At 38.6% G+C, this 20,486-nt stretch overlaps 1 protein-coding gene across 1 annotated transcript in view; it reads left to right on the forward strand.

Annotated features, from left to right (window-relative positions):
• The window catches only part of MEP1B (meprin A subunit beta), a 31,330-nt gene that overhangs the window by 3,004 nt on the left and 7,840 nt on the right, over positions 1-20,486 (forward strand). The window contains exons 2-13 of the mRNA XM_014311985.1: positions 1,818-1,836; positions 2,022-2,072; positions 2,171-2,212; positions 3,202-3,282; positions 4,205-4,322; positions 7,941-8,119; positions 9,577-9,795; positions 12,871-13,023; positions 13,785-14,000; positions 16,237-16,704; positions 18,227-18,409; positions 18,861-19,131. Coding sequence (XP_014167460.1) covers positions 1,818-1,836; positions 2,022-2,072; positions 2,171-2,212; positions 3,202-3,282; positions 4,205-4,322; positions 7,941-8,119; positions 9,577-9,795; positions 12,871-13,023; positions 13,785-14,000; positions 16,237-16,704; positions 18,227-18,409; positions 18,861-19,131 — 2,000 coding nt within the window. The remainder of the gene's footprint in view (positions 1-1,817; positions 1,837-2,021; positions 2,073-2,170; positions 2,213-3,201; positions 3,283-4,204; positions 4,323-7,940; positions 8,120-9,576; positions 9,796-12,870; positions 13,024-13,784; positions 14,001-16,236; positions 16,705-18,226; positions 18,410-18,860; positions 19,132-20,486) is intronic.

The raw sequence follows: 20,486 nt of genomic DNA on the forward strand, positions 1-20,486 counted from the left end.
AAATTCAGTCAGGAAACAGATTTTACTCAGTGTTTTCTGTAACTGACCTGTCAAGGTTGGTTAGACTGACCTTGGTCAGGGTCAGGTTTAGAGTGGACAAGGACATACATGAGTGGTAGTTTGATTAAAAATAGAAAAAGGAAGCAGGAGAAGCTGATTAAAAACTTTGGCTGTTTATAGAACAGTTAGCTACTAAATGTTTGCTGTGCCAGCTGATACCAATTAGGAATGATGTTTCTTTAACATAGAAATTATAGCCTCCATTTGGTTTGGCAAAAAATGGTTTTCATCTCTTAGGCAAAGAGATTAAATGACCAGTCTGACAAAAACTGTGAAGCAACACCTTGAGTGAATTTTAGTTCAGGTGAATCATAAAATGAGATTTCTGGCCTTTGTATTTACAATATTTTTTTTCTGACATTTGCTGAAGTTTTTAAAAGACAGTAATTTCAGATTAAAAATTAATCTTTCATTATGAAGCTACAATGGGACATTCTGACAATTTCAAAGCTTTCTTTCTGAGCCTTGACATTTCATGGGAGGTAGGATTTTTTTTCTGTGTTTGGTTAAAATTTTTATATGGAGTCAGTTCTAGGGCTCACAGTTGTTTCCCTCAAAATTGTTACCATCATTATGTGTTGAAACGTAGGTCTAGAAGAATATGTGCATTTGAATCTCTCTTGAATATTCTGGCCATAGTGTTGTCTTACACATTGTACAGATATTAGAGATTACCACAATTAATGTTTCTAGGGGCTGCACGGACTTGATTTTTGCTGCTTTTCAGCATTCTGATTTTGTGTTGTTCATTACTTCTAGTGGAAGTTGCAGATGCTTATCATACTGGAAATTGAAGCTGCATGTGCAGAAAAGAAATTATTTATATGGAGAAAGATATACAGGGGGAAACTGTGGTAAAAAAAAAGTAAAAATCTCACACTTTTTTTCCAGAATTACTGTTACATTTCTTTTAGAATATGAAGATGTTTTTTATCTTCAGTTTGTGAACTTCTATTTAAACATACAAATACAAGGCACCCCGGAACGATTGCTTAGAAAGGCTATTCATGATTTTACTCAGTATGAGAATAGTTGTGTAATGTTATATCAAGTATGTCCAAGGCAGTCCAAAAATAAAGTGTCCAGTTAAATAAAAGAATTAAGATTAGATTCTATAGGCATGTTATGGCAAGGAAATTGTTCTATGTATATCTTATGTCACGTTATCTCATTGTGGTCTGTGGATTCTCCACGTTGCGAAGGGAGTGTCTGAGTTGTTATTACTCAGGTAAATGCAGTCCAGATAGGGCACTGAACTGGGGCTGAGGTGCCCTGGGCTGTGTACCCAGTCCCTCAAAGCCTCACTGGGTAACACCAGGCCACTCATTCTCTCTCCCAGTCTTCACATTTGCGATGGAAGTTCATCATAGCTTCCATAGGCTCTGCACAGCTGCTGACCAGTAGTAATATTTGATTCCACAGAAATAATGGGCTCCTTTTTTCCTATTTGTGTAGGACAATTTAGTACTACCTGAGCTGTGAGAGAAAAGCAGCTGTGAAACCTCCACAGAAGCAGTACTGGCTGAATTCCTTGTTGGGCACCCTGAGGTGGGGAGGGCACAAAGCTGCCACACCAGCAAATACAGATTTCCCGTCGAATGAGGAGGCAGTGGGTGCAGTCAGTCCAACACAAAGCCATGTGCTAAGTGCTGTCAGTTGAGCTTGAATCACATCTCTAATACTGTTGACAAAGTAACGCGAGCTGCATTTCATTATCTGCCTTTCTAATAATATCTTTTTTTCTTTCCCCTCCCCAGCCTGCTCCAGAGACAACTGGTGAGTTCTGTTTAGAGATCTATTTGTATGCACAGGAGGCAGTCAACAAAACCAGCTGCTCATAAACATGGCTACGACAGACACAGATTTATAATTACTGTTATTGTTATTGCATTAATTTTCACACTTCATAAAGATAACAGCAAGGGCTAATGTCCTACCTCACTTGTCTTTTTATTTTTCAGAAATAGACGTAGATGGAGGAATTGATCAGGACATCTTTGACATAAATGAAGGTTTTTCAAAATTCAGTCTCAATTTTTAAAAAATAATTTTCATTATAGTAGTCACAGATCAATACCATAACTGAATGTTAATCTCCTCTTCCCTTTAGCTTTAGGACTAGACCTTTTTGAGGGAGACATCAAACTTCCTGCGGTGAGTTCAAATATAAAATACAAAGCCAAAAATATGTCATTGACTTAATTGTAAAGTATCACTGGCATGGAAATAATAGATGCATCCTGCTCTTACAAACAATAAATGCTGTTTATGATACAATAAACTGAAGATGATTGGGGATGGAATTCTACAAAATGTCATAGACAGTGAAGGAGTCAACAGCATTTGCAGAAACATTATCCAGCATGAGATCTCATCAGTGATTAGATCAATATTATTAGCTTCTTGTTTCCTTTTTTACATTGTCACTTTTAAGAGATTAGGCAGCACTGATCATCATCCAGGCAGGTTTGTATAGAAAGAATTCTTTGTTTATCTGTACAATATTCTGAGCCAGTTAAATTTACTGAGCAGTGCTGCAAAACCTTCATCCTGTAAGTAGATTGACTAAAGCCGATGAAAAATTTAGATCTCTAATATCACATTTTAAGGCATCTGGCCAGCATCCTTATTGAATCAATGAAAAAAAAATTACATTTACATCTCAAAAATATCTAGTAGGAAACTCCCAAAATGTCTTGCACTCTGAAAGTAGTCTGAAAATAGTGTTTTACTCTCCCTTTTGGGAGATATGCTGAATATGTCTCTGAAAACAAGGACAGCACCTGCTGAAGGCACAGAAACAAATGCTTGCATTATGAAAAATTACAAAACTATTAATCTCTGTACAATTTTCAGGACTTTAGATCTTAAGGTTTCCCATAGGAGCAGAAGGTCCTGTGCACATCCATCAAAAGCTTGGGTAATGTCTATGGAGAAAATGCAGCAGAAGTTGAAGACACCAGTAGAAGGGCATGAAGGGATTTCAAACCCAAACCTCAGACCTCTGAGTAATCTTTTGAGGGTTTTGAGCTCATTGTTTTCCTTTATGTCTTACTTGGAATTGTAGGTTTGCTTTAGCACTATTGTAGTCCCTGATGCTAAACCCCTTTTTACTGAGGACTGCATACTTGTTTTCTTTCTGGATACAGGATCGAAACTCCATCATTGGTGACAACTATCGGTGGCCCCATGTTATCCCTTACGTCCTTGAGGACAACCTGGGTACAGTATTGCCCTTCACAATGTCTATATGTTGTGTTGATTGAACTGTTCAACACAGGTTGATAAAGTTCCTATGGTGTCCTTTCCTCTCTTAATCTAGAGCAGGCCCTTTCCCACAGCAGGAGTGGGGCTGAGTGTGCACAAACAGGATTTATAATCTTGGTATCAGAGCTGGCTCTCACCTCCTTTCTTGAATGATTACCCTGCTACGGCCCAGCAGATTGTTTTGGTTTTGAAATCTTGTGTCTGAGATATGAAACTCTACAAAGCAGAGGTGAAAAGAGGGCACTGAAGATATTTTTAAGGAGAGGAAGCTTACCTGGCCATTTATATAATTTACAGCAGCGAGGGCAAAATGACATTCTGACAGGCAGTTGGCAATGGTACATTGCCAAGTCCCCTGCGTGAGTCAGAGACACATCATAATTTGACCCCATCCTTTAAATCTTTGTGTTGAAACTATGCAAGTTGCTTAGAGGAGATAACACAGATATAGTCTGAAAAATTCAAGTCCTGGAGAAATTCAGTGAGGGATCTGTAGCCTGCGTTCTGTACTAGGTAAAATCTGAAGTCTTCATTTCCTATCTATTTAATACTCGTTTGCATAAATCTCAAAAAAATAAATGAAAGAATCTACAAAATTAAAATCCCCCCACAGCATCCTTCTATATACTCATCATGTCATATTTGGTACATAACTACCAAAGAAAAATTACAGAGGAGCAAAACAAGAGCAAGATACAGTGTTGCAAGACTGTAATTTATGTTTTTTAGGTCTCCCGTTTGGTTTTAATCCATCAAAAAATCTGTTTATTTTGATCAAAGATTGCTGGAGCAAGAGCCACCCTTGGGACTTGCTCCATATGGATAATAGTAGAAATCTTTCCATTCAGTATTGACAAGAACACTGTTTTCTTTGCAGAAATGAATGCTAAGGGAGTCATCCTCAAGGCATTTGAACAGTATAGACTGAAAACCTGTATTGACTTCAAACCTTGGGAAGGGGAGAAGAATTACATATCTGTGTTCAAAGGAAGTGGGTAAGAAGAAGCAATTCAAAATAACCTCCATTATGTTTGCTTTCAGACTATTCTCATGGCCAGTATTCAACCTAAAAATCATATATCTGGTCATAATTTTACATTTTTGTTGCCACCATTTACCCAGTCCTTTTTAAACTGTCACAGTTTCCAAAAGAGGCATTACTTTAGAAGTAACGAACAATTTCTACTGATATTTATTTTTAAATATAAAAAGAAATCAAGTCCTGTAAGAGATATTTTACTGGACATGGTAAAAGATATCAGAAACAAAGCAATTATGTTCTTGACTGATCTTTGGATATATGGAGTATTACTTTCAGCTGGGCATTCCTAGTATACCTTGGCTTCTAGGGGAAAAGAAAAACCAAGGAGAAACGTGACAGTTCTCACTGTAGGGCAATGAATTTATTTGAATGTAACAATGGAAATGCACTTGAACAACTCCATATGAGCATTCAGATAAAAGAGCAATATTTTTAAACTCTGTGCAGCACTGAGATATTTTGCTGATATTTTACTTTATTTACCTCTTTTGATGAATAGTCATGCTATTTCATCTTAAATATTGCAAAATAAGACTCCAGTAAAGAAGTCAAAATTGCCCCAACTTCTTTCCTTCTAAGACATTTTCTGTCAAAGCAGTGCGACAAGAACAAATATATTCTTCACTCTGTGCTGAACCATTTCTCTTATAGAAAAGGAGAACGGGGAGAACTTGATAGCCTGGTGAGGAAATTTGCTTTCAGAAATTCATTTCCTGATATGAGAATGCATTCATAAATGGGAAAAGATTTTCTGATAATAAAAATGTTTCTGTTTCCCTTTGGCTTGTTCTGAGATATTTGTAGCAGATAATTGTTTCAAAATTTCTTTGGTGTCTGGCTCTTTGTATTTGCTGCTGTTCATGCTGTACACATGACACTGAAACTCAGCTCTAAAAGATGTATAATTGGAGACTCCGGGAGCAATGCATTTTCCTGTGCTAATGACTCCAGCTTTTTGAGCTAAATGGAAAACTCATGTAGCTGAATTTTGTCATCCTTCATCCCCTAAAATATGCATTGAATTTGCTAATAATTGTACCTGAAAAAGAACCACAATATTTAGCCTATGGCAAGTAGGAGGCCTCTGTGCAATGTTTCATTTATATGTCTATTAAAAATAGATGAGTCATGGTGATGAAGAAGATGAATCCTTCTAGTTGGATAGCATATCTTGCCCTCACTGTCTGGTGTGTGGCTTGCCCTGAAGTGTTTCCATCACCTTAGCTGACACATCCACAGCAGAACTTTTTAAAAGATTGGAGCTAAATGGTACAGTCTCCTGAATAGGTCCATCCACTTTCAGTGAGTCATCTTGGGTTGTACAAAGAAATCAGGACTGACCCTGAATGAACTGCTTTCATTTCAGGCCATTCTTTACTTCTGGTGTAATGGGTGTAAGCTGGGTAAACCAACCCATTTTTGCTCTGCTGTTCTTAATATTTTGGAGTTTTTAAAATCAACTAGGACTCTTCTATCTGCTGACTAAAGACCTCAGCCCAGAGGGTACAGTGCAGAGAGGCACACAAAGTTCCTGGCAACATAAAATTTTACCACTTCAAGTAAAGGTTGATAAATCACATCTTTGCCTTTCTGATCTTGGCTTGAGTCTATAAAAGAGAGGAATGTGGGGGAACTTTTGTGTCAAAAGGATTTGAAGTAAGCCATGAAGTCCTCATCTGGATTACCCTTTTGAATTCAAATGAAGTCAGCCACAAAAGAAGCCAGCTGTCTTTTGTTGTATTGACTGCCCTGTGTAAAAATGCATTTGTAGTCTCTGGTGTATGTACATAGTGTATCAAGCCCCTGCACAAAAAGCCCTCTCCCTGTACACATTCTTCATCTATCGTTCACCTTGGCTACTACCAGTATTATGTTAGCTCCTGCCTGTGTGCTGAGAAAAACACTTGAGCTGTGTAATTGTGAATTACAGAATTGCAGGATAATCAGATTGGCTGCAAAGTTCACAGAGGAGTCTGGGAACCTGCAACTGATGTGCCATTTCACCTTACTGTTCTCATGAAGAGCAGGATTCATTCAACAGGAAAACTAACATGGTGTGGTAGAATCAAATTATTAACAGACTAGGGAGGATGAACATCATCTCTAGTATTTCCACATGGATTTTCATGGGGCACTCCTGGGAGGCTGCTTCAGTTCTTTGCCACTGTTGCACATGGCAAAGGGAATCCATGCAGGAGTAGATTGACACAGATCCCTGGCTCTCCAGCTTGGTGCTGGTAAGTCAGGGTGTCTGTGAGCTGATATTGGTGATCTGTGATACTGTGGGAAGAAAATTAGTAGCAGGACATTGTGTACAGTGTTGTAGGCATATGGCAGATCAAAGGCAAGGGGCAGCTGCGCCTAGTGTTGTTTGGTTGTTACTTTTGCCAAGTGTTTTGGATGTGCCTGCTGCAGCCTGCTGTGCACTGTGCAGCAGCTGTGAAGCCAGAGATGGCTTTGGTACGAGGTGGACCCAAGCCTATGATGGTTGCACAACACAAGGATCAATATGAGGCCTTGTTCAAGGAAAGACTTTGAAATTATGGATGCTACATGTGCTCCTTAACAGGTCTCATGTTGTAATTTTAATAAGTAATCAATAGGCAAGGCCTGTGTTGCTCTGTGGAAAATGAAATACTGGGGAATATGTTGCACTAATAAGTCACAGAGTTTGAAAGCGCATGGTGTGCTTGTATTTTTAAATTTCTGGGGTGATAGGACTGCAAATCCTATGGCATATTTTGTGCCCTATTAATTTTATGTACTTCATTGGGTAACTATTGATTTATTTGCTACATAAAATATCAATTTAAAAGTAGCTCTCCGTGCCTGCTAGTTTGTGGACATGGGGCGCCATTTTATTGGCCTGTGCAGATAACTCACTAAATTCTTTCACCCTTTAATAAAAACTCGCAGCACAGCTGCAGTTTTGCTCTTACTTGGGAGTGTGTAAGAGCAGCAAGTGCTCTAGCATGGCAGCTCACAGAGAGACAGAAAGAAAAGAGCTTGTGAAAAGTACTGTCAAATCCATCAACCTGTCAGAAGGTAAACACAACATGCAGAAGCACACCTTGCCTGGCAGCCACAGCCCCATGCAAAGTAAAAAGCCAAAACAGTACAGACAAAAGCAGGCAGAGGAGAGAATGTGCATGAACACACTTCTCCTTATGATAGGGACATGCTCGAAGCGTGCTCACAGTCACATATTGTGGTCTAGCTGAAAATTGTTAATTTGCAGTAATTTAATTGCTCTAAATTATGTGCTCACAACCTTTGATGTTCCAGAGTACCAAAGAAATCATCCTCAGTTTTCTTTTGTCACAAATAATTCAACATTTTTCTTCTAATAGAGCCAGAGACAAGGACCTTCTCGTTCATTGAAACAGAGCTAAGTGTGAGAGGAAGGGGTATGATATGGAACCGATCAATGGAAAAGTGCTCTCTGTAAAAAAATGTGACTTCAATGCTCAGGTTAAAAATATACCTATTGAATAGACTGGTTTTGAGGTTTGCATGGCATGGGGATGGTGTGTATCTCACAGAGCCTTCTCTCATTTTATGTCACTGCCAGCTGCTGGTCGTCAGTGGGAAACCTGCAAATGGGCTTGCAGCAACTTTCCATTGGAGCCAACTGTGACAGGATTGGGACAATCCAGCATGAGTTCCTGCACGCCCTGGGATTCTGGCATGAGCAGTCTCGGTCTGACCGGGATGACTACGTGACCATCGTCTGGGACAGGATTCAGTCTGGTCAGTCACTCGTCTGCTTTCCTCTCAATCTCTGGTGCTAGCAGTTTAGATGTGGAACATCCCTTCCACCCATCTTTTGGTGGTCATGCTGTTCTCTCACCTGGACTTACTTTCCAAAGCCGGTATATCAATAAATTAGATATAAAGGGACATCTGCTTGAAACATAAATTCTCATTTGTTCTTGACGTTGTAATTCCTTGTGCCACGACAGTTTCTGAAGCTCTAATTAGAGATCTGAATCCTGTTATGCTACGTGTTGTACCACAGGGCAGCAGAAGAGGATAATTTAGTTTGTTTAAATGAATACTCTAGAAATGCACTTACTCTAGAAGACCATAATGAAATAAAAATAACTAACCCCCCCACCCCAGTCTGAAAAATCCAGTGTGACCAAAACCAGTAGAAAATCTCCAGTGAAAACACTGGTCCTTCTCTTTCTGCCTGTCTGCTACTCCTGGTGCTGGCAGCAGAGCTTAAAGAGCAGAGTGTGCAGAGGGTGGGCCAGCAGGAGAGACATTTCAGGGTCTGTGTCACACCAGCAGTTACTTTAGCAATGCAGCTTGTGAATTGTAAGTGTTGGTATATTTGGCACAAGCCTGAGACATGGCACAGAATTCCTTAGGACTTTGCTCTGTCTCTGCTTCTTTAGCTTGTTGTTGTCCTCTGTGACTTTCAGATTGTTCAAAAACAAAGTTATATACACACACTTGATGTTTTCCTAACATAGGTAGACACAGAAGACTGAAAAACTGGATAATGATTAAATCTAATGCATTCTTATTTAGTCCTGATCAATTGTCAGGTGCATATGCAATTATATATTACAGAAAATTACTTAGACTCTGTTATTTGATTTCCATTATATTTTGCTGACTCTTAAGTGACAAGCTCCACTATTGTGAGACATTTGAAACTGCTGCATTTTTTTTTCACTGACCAGAATATAATTACTGTATTTTGACTGATTTAAATTTTGACTCCCCATTGGGTAGTAAGCAATTGGTTCTTTGCTCATACTCCAGAAAACATCAATAAGCTAATTTCTGGAAGTTTATCTGATGATAACCCTAAATTGTTTATTATTACCTAAAATGACGAGCAATTGAACATCAGAGAATACAGATTAGAAACAGTTGCAAATTACAGTAATTTGAGTACTGAAACAGTCTCTCCACTCTTGGATATCACAAGCCCATCAAAGTTTATAAGTTGTTCCACAGGTAAAATTTTCTGGTAGCAAAAGCTTTTCTTCATCCAGCAGAAGTCATCAGTGGCTGAAAGACGAAAGTAAATAGCCCTAGACTGGAAATAAAACTGTTTTACAAAATAAGTACAAGTAAATTACTACCAAAAAATATTTTGAGATGTGATAGATTCTCTGTCACTGCAAGTCTTTACATTAAAATTTGATTCCCTTGAGCAACAGACAATCTTTCCTTTCAATTTTGCCATTTAGGTAAAGAACACAATTTCAATAAATACGATGATAAAAGATCAGACTTCCTGAATGTTCCCTATGACTACAGTTCTGTGATGCACTACAGCAAGACTGCATTCAGGAATGGAACTGAGCCCACCATCATCACCAACATACCAGACTTTATTGATGTCATAGGCCAGAGAATGGATTTCAGTGAGTACGACCTCCAGAAACTGAACCGGCTGTACAACTGCAGTAAGTTTCTCCATTTATTTTATATTACTTGAAAGAATAATTTGAAAGAAATGAGGGTGATACATACATGTTGTACCCATCCAGACACAAGTGAAAGAGATGCTAACATATTTAGAGAAGAGAATTGTGTTAAAAACACCGGAAATAATGCTACAGCTAGAAATAGCATCCCTCCTGCAGAAACACTGCTGAGTAGCAGAGGTTTCTGTGCAATTTTATCTGACCTTTAGTTAAAAACCAACTTTGCTCAGCAGCTGACTTTTGTTCATCCCTTGGGTGGCTGTTTAAAATGTATGCTTCTACACAAAGCCTTTTGTTTTTTCCCTGCATTATTCCACAGCTGATGCTCAGACACTGCACAGAAATGAGCATCTTTGATGTGGCTGTCATACCTACTCCACTTTCATGGAATCTGTGAGACAGATTCATGCCTATTCATATATACCCTATCCATGCAAATAGGGTACAGAATCCACTCTGAATAAAACGCAAGCTTTCTAAATTTTCTTGTTAAGCTTCAAACCTGGTCTCTTACAAAAGTGGTCAAAAGAGTTATTTTGCTTAGGTGGTGTTTCTTTTACAAAGCTGAATGAAAGTAAGAGGCAGAGAAATCTAGATAACTCCATTATCAAATTGGAATATAATTCTGTAATTGTTGCTGCATTCAGTGTGCCCTGACACTCAGAAGAGAACTTTTACAATATCCCAAGTAGTGAGTACTGGCTTACAATTATATTTTAAGCCTTATTATACAGATTCTTTAAACAACTATCAAACAGGTTTATTAAAAGGGTGCAGTTTTTCGAGTGTAAAATTCTGATGAAAATAATTCATGTAGGTCTAAATTGAACACACACACACAGCCTTAGCTTCTAGCACTTGCTTAGGCATTGTAAACACAATCACTTAGGCATTATAAAAATGCTTACAGCTAAGGATGTCTTTCACAGAGGATGGGGTCCTTCTTCCTCTCCATTAATCTTATCTATTTTCCATCATTCTTGTGCATTACAGAAATACTTCACGATGTTTTAACTTTATTCTTAACCCACAGGCACATTCCCCAAATGAAAAAAAGCCCCAGTCCCACTGAAATCAGTGACAAAACTTCCACCACCTTCAGTGCAATCAGGACCCTGCTCCCCAGTCCCTCTCTTGACTTCATGTGATGTGTATAGTGGGGATGATATTTGCAGAGACATAAATATTGTCAGATCAGCCACCATTGTCAGGGAGGATGGTGTTTCACAAGTCCCAGCCCTCACCCACACAAAAGATTACTTCATTTGCTGAACATGATTTAAGGAAATGTGTAAGCTAAATTTCTGCTGGAGGCCCATGTGGACAAGAAATTACATTAAAAATGTAACTAATTCCTAAATTGAAGAAAACAACCCATAGCATAAGAAATACTGACAGATTGTTTAGTGCTGCTCCAATCTGTCATTCACTGCTTTCTTTGAGGCCATGTGATAACAGTAGATTTTAGTCTGCTTTCCCCTTGGAGCATACTGCTTGACAGAGCTGACCATGAGGTTTCCCTCAGCCTCTGGAAGCTGGGACTTGGCACTCATCCCCCACGTGCTTTCTTCTGAGTCCAGTCTTTAACTGCATACCAAATGTCTGGCTTTGGTGCAGACAGAATTCACAATGTGCCTCACTCATTGCCCCTTCACCTGTTTCAGGAAGGAACCTCAGAAATACATCATAATCTACTGAGTCTTGCTTTTCTGTCTTCCTGGCATTCAGGTCAACTCTCCATGCCAGTCAGAACTTTCTACTTAAGGTCATTAGGTTACTTCCTTCCTGTTTGGCCAAATCAATTTCATGTTTGTTTTGTATTTTGATTTCCAAGGGTTCTTTCACCTAATAATTCTCCATTTTTGCTTACCTTCTTTCTCCAGCAGTCAGCATAACGTTTGCTGTGAAAGCATTTTCTCAGTTCATACAACATTGTACTGAAGTGTATCTTAAAAAATATCTGCCATACACTTCTGACTACCTTGCAGCCTCTAGAGGGTTTTTAGCTTTCTGTGAGGACAGCAGTAGAACTGTCTATATCTCATATCTCAGCAGTAGAACTGATTTGGCAGCAGTTCATACTTAAGTGCTTCCCAGAGCTGCAGCTTAAGTGAAGCATTTGGTATGTTATTGAGGTTGAGTTTTGTGATACTCAAGGTCTTTTTGTTATGCAAGGAAACCTTTAAACCTTTGAGCCACAATATTTTATACATAGTTTAAAAAGTATTTCATTAACTTAGCTCTTTTCAAATCATGGCTGGTATTACATATGAGCTCAGACATGGTACAATGGGAAACAAAAATAAGAACAGGGACAAACTTGGACTGTGCTCTCTCTCACCTATCCACAGTGCTTTAGACAGAGGAAATATTTCATATGGCATTCTCCCTTTCATATTTAACTGCAAAGTCTTCCTTCACCTAATTTTTCACTTGTTACATGAAAGATATTGAAAAATTTGTATGAGAAGAAATATCCACTGGTCCCAAATACACCTTTGGTAATTTTTTTTTTGTTGTTGTTGTTTGGTTTTGGTTTTGGTTTTGGTTTTTAATTCTATGTTTGGAAAATCAAGGTTTGTTTATTCCAGCCAAATAGCTTCTGCTCTTCTATATTTCAAAATAAGCACTCCAGCTGACGCATTAGTGAGTTTGTATCAAAATTTGTGGCCGTGTGTAGGCTGCCCCAAAGAAAGCAGAACAAAGAATGGGAAGTCTCAGGATCTTTTGACTGTAATATGAAGATGTGTGGATTGGGTTGATATTAGTGTTCCTTTTATAAATAAAAGACATTATATGATAATTAGCAGATGCCTTCCTGTGTTTGCTGAGGGCCCAGAGTGTTCCTGATGACATCTTATTAATGTCAGTGTTAATCGCCAAGTGTTTTGAGTTCCTGAACATTGTATGTATGAATGCTGATCATATTTGAAGCCACTGATTACTTGGTGTTTGCATTTAGTCTTTCTCTGCTCATTGTTTTGGATCTTCAGAATTAAAATGTGTTATGTAACAGAGATATAGAGATTCAGATATTTTTTTTTAATGTTATAGCCTCCTCCCTAAGTTTCATGGACACATGCAGTTTTGAACTTGAAAATATATGTGGCATGATTCAAAGTTCAGATGATAACAGTGACTGGCAGCGTTTGTCTCAGGTTCCTGCTGGGCCAAATACTGATCACACTAATATGGGAGAATGCAAAGGTATGAGGAAAAAACTCTTATCTTTCTGGGAGGTGTTTTCTGCAGAGGCATGCAGGGTTCCTTCAAGCTTGGCCTTGTTATCTGTTTATTTTTTGACAAACTGCAGTTTATTTTTTAACTAAGCAGCATAAATCTACATACCTAGGGACATCATGTGATATGATGTGATATTCTGCTTATTTCAGATGATTGAATGTCCTTATCTCTTTTGATCAGTTTTTTTGGTCTTAGTGTCACATCCTGTCATGTGAGTTATATAAAGCATTGAACCTGTGATACAGGCACACCATATAGATTGCTGCTTTTCTCAATAATTGCTCAATAAGTCCTTGGACAGGAGTAGGATTTTGAAATGTGTATTACCAGGGCTGAGGTGAAAAATTAATTGACAGTCTAGCTAGATGTATCTCAACCTGTCAGAACAGTCCAAGAGTTCAGGAGTTTAAATCTGTCCTCCAGGGTGTCAACTGTGAGTAACTGGGTGAAGAGTAAAAGCCCATTTTTGGGTTTGGTTTGGGTACAGTTTCCTAGAGATAATGAAATGAGGACAAAAGCTGCAAAGAGAATAGTTCTACCTTTGGAAAAGGTGAACAGGTAGCAGTCCTCAGTCAGAGATTTGTACAGGATCTACCTAACCCTGACCTGACTGTATCTTCTAGAGTTATTACAATACAGCGTTAAGAAAACCAGTACATCAGGTACATCAGGAAAAATCTGTTTTCTCTCCCCTCTATTGCTCATTTCTCATTGACTTTTGGCAGATTCTGGCCACTTCATGCATTTTGACACCAGTTCTGGAGGAGAAGGAAGCACAGCTGTCCTGGAGAGCCGAATTCTGTACCCCAAAAGAGGTTTTCAGTGCTTACAATTCTATTTATATAACAGTGGTAATGAGAATGACCAGCTGAATGTCTGGGTCAGGGAGTACACGTCAGCCAATCCAAATGGCACTCTGAGATTCATCAAAGAGATTAAAGGTATGGCATAAAATTGCATTTTGTCTTTATCTATCCTCAGTATTTTTCAAAGTATTGGGGAAATTATTGTGGCAAAGTCACTCATTTCCTAGTGCTGTTCTTTAGCTTCTTCTCTATCTCTGTAGTTGATTCATTGCTGCTGAAATTATACCTGATGGATCCTCAGTCAGCTGCTTTCATATAATATAATAAATTACCACAAATTTCAAACTCTTGTATTATCAAGATAGTTTTCTCACCAAACTAGCTAAAATTCCATGAGCAATCATTTTAACTGTTCTAGAATTGCTGGTATCAATAGCAGCTGATGAAGTCGGAATATTAGAGTAAATTACTATTAATAAGAAAGTATAATAAAGAAATGGAAAGAATAAGTGCCCTGGAATATCTAAGTTAAAAAAAGATAAATAAAATTTAAATGACTTAACTGAAATATATGAGCAACAGATCATGATTTGAGTTGTAGTTTGAAGAAGATTAAATTCTTGTGGTCTTAGGAGCCTATGGCCTACAGAATGATGAGCTGAGGTCAGCTAATGGACAAGAGCTCTTTAAGCTAGAATTGCCAAAGTCACCTTATGATTTATTTACTTTCTCAAATACTTAACTATTATGTGGTCTCCATTTCACCTTCACCAACTTCAGAAGGATCTGAGCAAGTTTTTTTACTAAATAGGTATAATTTCTGTCTCTTTTTGTCACTTTAGGCTCAGCTGCTGCCAGTGCCTGGTTTTTTTTCCACTCTTTTCTTCACCTCTATGGCTTCACCCTCTATGCCCTCTGAGCTAACAGGCATCCTTAATGTAAGAGCTGCTAAGGCAGGTGTAGGCTTCACATCAGTCTGAGCCCTCCAAACTCTTTCAAGCCCTGCTTTGATACCATGAGTAATTTCTCCAGACTTCAGCCTTCCTCACAAACACTCTTACATGTCTATTCCTTAGAATTCTCTGATCTTATGTGTTCACAGAGGCACCCTATTTTGACAATCTGTGGCAAAACTTTTAGGAATGGTTCAAGACCGCTTTTCCCCCAAGCTGTTTCACTTCTCTCAAGCGAGAAGTTGCCCTCTCCAATGCGGTCAATAACCTGGAAGTAACAGTGACACTACAGCCCCTTCCATCCATGGTCTGACACCTGGTTGAGCTGCTCATGGATTTGCACTGAACTACAATGTTTAAGAGGCTTAGGGACAATCCCTGAACCCTTCCCACTGGTTTGTGGCAGCTGGGGATTTTTGAACTGCATATATTACATGTAAAAATCCTTTAGCTTACGCAGAAGGCAATTTCATGGAAAACAGTGGGGTGCTTTTCTTCTTGTTTCTTGGTTAATTTTTTCCCTCCTAATTATAACAGTAATGCAAAATGTCAAGAAATTAAGACATATTTGAGATCCATTGTGTTGTGTTTCAGGTTGTTAGGAGACTGATGTGTATGAGTTCTGTACCTGCTTGTTCAATAAATGCAGCTGGTCTTCTGTGCAGATGAACTAAAACCAGGACACAAAAGTAACTGTTTTGGTGCACATACTTTTAAAAAAGGGTGTTCTACTTTCATTGACCTCACAAGGCCCCTATGCAGAGGTCTTTGCTTTTGTGTACACTGCTCTTGGAGTCAAGTGGAATTTGCTAGTGCAGGCACTTTTGGATGCATCATCAAACTTGCAGCAAGGTTCTCTTGCACAAAGTAGGTTTTGCAAATGACTGGCTTCAATTTGACCTTAGTACCATTAATCATGTGATGGGTGAATAGTGCTTCTGCATAGGCAAGCTTCCAACAAGCCATTTAGAAATACAAAAACAAATGAATGAACTAGTCTTGTAGTTCTAGGCTCCCAGAATCCTCTGGAGCATTTTTTGTTGAGGTATGTTGCTGTTCAGCTATTTGAATATAACTTGTCCTGATTTTTTTCTCTTTAACAATACAAGTGAAACTCTTCTTGTGGATTTAATAATCACAACTCCTGGATTAATTTAATGAAATTTTATTAAAAAATGTAAAAGAAAAAGCAGTGTTATAACTGCTTTATGTGCTATTATTCATATTAATTCTGTTAAAATATTGTATTGAGCAAATATGATCTTGGACTGAAAAGGTAACACCTACAGAACAAATATTCTACCACATCAGTGCCAGTGGAATTGAAAAATTCTTACACAGTGTTGGAATAGGGTTCACAGACCTGTGCAGTATTTGACTGTATTGCTGAGTCAGAAATCTCTACCCTTGTTTTTCAGGTTCACCTGAGACCTACTGGCAGCTCCATCATGTTTCTTTGAATGTCACCAGTAAATTCAGGATTATGTTTCAAGGCGTGAGAGGAAGTGGCTTATCAAATGGAGGCCTCTCTATTGATGACATCAACTTGTCAGAAACTCAGTGTCCCCACCACATCTGGCATATCAGAAATTTCACACATCTCCTCAACACAAGTCCAGCAGGGAAAGGGGGAATAATATACAGTCCACCTTTTTACTCTAGTGAAGGATATGCTTTTCAGGTCAGCTTGTATGTAAATGGTACCACTGATAATCCATTTAATTTAGGAATATACTTGTCCTTGATTTCTGGAGCAAACGATGACCATTTGAAATGGCCCTGTCCATGGCAACAAGGTACCATGATCCTGCTTGACCAGCATCCTGATATTCGTCAACAGATGTCCAACCAAAGAAGTGTAACAACAGACCCTCAGAAGTTTTCAGGTTAGTTAAAATCAAACATGTAAAACACAACCAAAAGACAAGGGGTCACATCTCCTCTTTCTGTGAGTTAATGCATATTTTTCAGCTTCTGGAATGTTTCATATGATTGCAGCAACAATAATATTGATCCACAGACAAGAAAAAAATTAAACCTACAAGCAAGTTAAGCTGGGACTCAGGATTTCAAAGTTGCATTTGCGTAAGAAACAGGTGGATCATCTATTCCTAAAGTTTATTTCATATGCTCTGTGAGGATACATATATTTCTGTTTTAATGAGAATGGAAGTTTTCCAGAAGTCATGAAAAGAAAAATATGGAATTAACAATACAGGCAGTTTATAGCAGATAAAAGTGAAACAACTATCAAACAAATCCCAGCCCTTTTGTCAAAGGTACAGTGATGCCAGGAAAAGCCTCCAGATGGACAAAGCACTGATTCATATTATGTAATCTGTACTTGTTCAAGGTGTGACAAGATATGGGCTGTTGTCCACAATAACTTGGAAACGTGACAGTTGAGGTAAAAAGTAACTCTGAGAAATGATAGGAATCTCTACAGAGAGGGATATTAAAGAAAACACCCACATTCAGCATTGGATAAAGTTTGGATTTAAGTCATTATGGCTTTTGTCATAATGACATTCTTCTTTTTGCCAGAAGAAATCATCTCTGCCACTGAATTAGTTTTCTGACTAGAAAGGAAGTAAGGAAGACACAAAACCATCCAATTCATATTATTATTTTAAAACCAATATGTTCTACTTTGTATTTTCTGTGACACTGGCTCTACATGAAAACAAAGTGGGTAATCAAGAAAGACATAATGTCCTCTCTGTAAATGAAAGACACACCACACCATGTCCTCCACAGATGTTTGTAAAAGCACATTTTCCTTGTGCTTTCTGCTGTTACAGCCACAGTGCCCTTTGCCTTCTCTGACCTTGTGGACATGCAATCTGTTTGCTCTCTGCTCCGTCGCTCTTATTTATTCATATATTGCAAATAGTCCATGATTTCCAAGGGAAGCCTTGTAACACACACTTTTTATCTAACCAGAGAGGTGTTGGAGCAGGCAGATCTTTCTCCCTCTGTCAGATTCTTTCATGGACAATTAGGCTCAGCTTTGAGCTTTTGAGCAGGGTTTCATGGAGCAGGCATCAGTGATTGTGATCATTTAGGTTGTTCAAATATCTTATGCTCCACATCTACTACAGGAGATGCTCTCTTTTGAGAAGCATTGCATTAACTCATGTTATAGATGATTTATGTGCTACTTATCTTCTTGACCACCTCACTTTAACAAACTAAAAAGAAAATACAACAGGTTTTCAACTAGCTCTCCAATAACCTCACCTCCAGCAGGTTCTTTTCTCAGTACCTCAGGCTAAACCAAATGATTGAAGATCTCCGTTGTCTTGTGCCTCTCATCAGTGGTGAATCCCAGGCAATTGAGGTTTCTGCTGAGACACAAATCCAGACCACTCTCACATTCACATTCTTTTTATCTTTTTTTCCCCCCAGCATCCTCATCAAACTATACTTGGGATAGGCCAGATAAAGTAGGATCTGAAGCAACTTTTCCCAATGGAACTAAATACATGAGAGGTCCAGGAGTTGGAACAAGCGCATTTCTAACTCATGAGAGACTTAGAAGCCGCAACTTTATCAAAGAAGATGGTGTTTATATTCTTTTAACAATAGAAGGTATGTAAACATAGCTGATACTCTTTAAAATGTAGCAAACAGTGTCAGATACCAAGTCACTAGTGCTGTAGTTATAAATACACATGATGTACTTTGCACTTGAGCAGTGTTTGAATTATGCCTGTGTCTAAAGTCAAATCGTATGTTTGAATAAATTTGTGAACAGATACATACGCTGTATAATTCCTTTATCTCATGTGAAGGTGTATAAAACAATGCTAATCCTGTGCAAATTAATTTGAATATATTAATTTGAATAAAACTATCTGTTTCTGAAAAAATTCTAGAGGACATTTCCAAAATACATCATGCTCCTAAAATGCAAAAAAGACTGTTTATCTGTTAAACCTTTGGACAGGCTTACTGCTCTTTATTATTAGAAATTATCATTAGAATAAGAAGGAAAATAATGTGGAGCAAAGACCTTATTGTCTGTGTGTTCACCGTGCAGATATATCGCATCTCCTGTCAACTCAGCCGAGCACTCCACCCCCTCTTGTTACGACTGCAAGTGCCAGCACCACCAAACATGGCCCTGGCCCTTCTGCCACCACCAAGCCCCCCAGTGGCACTGAGACCACCATCACTGCATCCACCACCACCACCACCACCACGGGCAGCACCAACCAGCCCGGAGATCCAGAGGTTCCGGCTTTCTGCCCAGACAACCCCTGTGAAAACAATGGTGTCTGTGTCATGGTAAACAGAACGCCCGTGTGCAGGTAACTGCCTTTGTTCACCCTCAAATGCTGCTTTAGGATGAGTAATGAGAGTTTCTAACAGAATAAATCTTTGCTCCTAGTGAAAGGAAAGACAAACTGTAGCTGATTAAGGCAAGCATTTGCAACTGCTCCTGTGAGACTGAACTTATGGCCGATTTGGGCAACAAAGCTCCTAACCTCAGCATTTGATCATTTTTAAGTACTCTGCTTGACTTTCCTGTAAATTATATTTTAAATGTGTTTATTATTTTCAGTAATGTATTACTCCAAGTCTTCAGAATTCCCTATAGCAAAATGTAGAAGAGTTGAATATATGTAATTGAAAGAAAAGGGCATTTATATAATTAGAGTAGATTTGCAATACTTATCATGTAGGAAGCAGTGTAGACATTATTTTAAAATTTGATTCAGAAATATTGTACAGTGCAAATTATGACCATGAGTTACCAAAGTGTGGTCCCTTGCCTTTGAAACCAGCAGTGAAAGCTGAGGAATAAAAGATTGTTTGCCCTGCAAGAAGATTAATATCAACTTTTATTTCATTCTCTGTGGATACATTTACGTAACCTACCTGCCTGATTAGCATTGTTCCAGCTCTCAGATAAGCTCTGAGGCTGAAGACATTAACCTTAGATGCTGTTCCAGGGCAGGTAGACTGGGGGAGTGCTGTGAGGAAAACATAAAGGCCAAGAGCCACAGGAGTCAGGATGACTCATTAAGTGTTATATATCCCCATTTAGAAACCTTTTAAAAAATAATTCTTGTGCAACTCACTAGAAGCAGGTCGCAAATAGGAGTAAATGTCAAGAAGTAGTTCCAAGAAGACAAAAATAAAAACTATGCTCAATGTTATGCCTCATTTCAAAATTATGGAAAGAGAACATTTATTTTCTGACATCTCTGGACTCTTTGAAGCTTTAGTGCCTTTGCAACCTACTTTCTGTCCTACAGAAATGTGTGCCCAGCAGTCGGTTTCCACTCCAATTTTCTGTTGGGAAATAGGGGGGAATGTGATACATCCGTTCAAGCTGAATCACCTGGAATCCCCCCAGCAGGCAATATCTTTGCAGTGCGCTGCAAACAGACTTGTTTTCAGGGCTGAGGTAGTCTGGAATAAATGGCTTAGACAGGAGCTAGAAAATCAACACATAAGGAATAACCAAGGTTAGAAAGATGGAGATGGGTGTGCTGACTGTGTTGCTGGGTAAGGTGATGGAATCAAAGCCTGGAAGTTGTTTTCAGTCCTAAACCTGGATGGCTGCTGGGCTGTGAATTTCTTTTCTTACCTGCCTGTTGAATGAAGGCAGAGGCAGCTCTTACAAGTTCTTTAAATTTGAAAATTAAAAAAAAATAAA

The sequence above is a fragment of the Geospiza fortis genome, unplaced genomic scaffold (genome assembly GCF_000277835.1).
Source record: "Geospiza fortis unplaced genomic scaffold, GeoFor_1.0 scaffold53, whole genome shotgun sequence".
NCBI classification, from domain to species: domain Eukaryota; kingdom Metazoa; phylum Chordata; class Aves; order Passeriformes; family Thraupidae; genus Geospiza; species Geospiza fortis.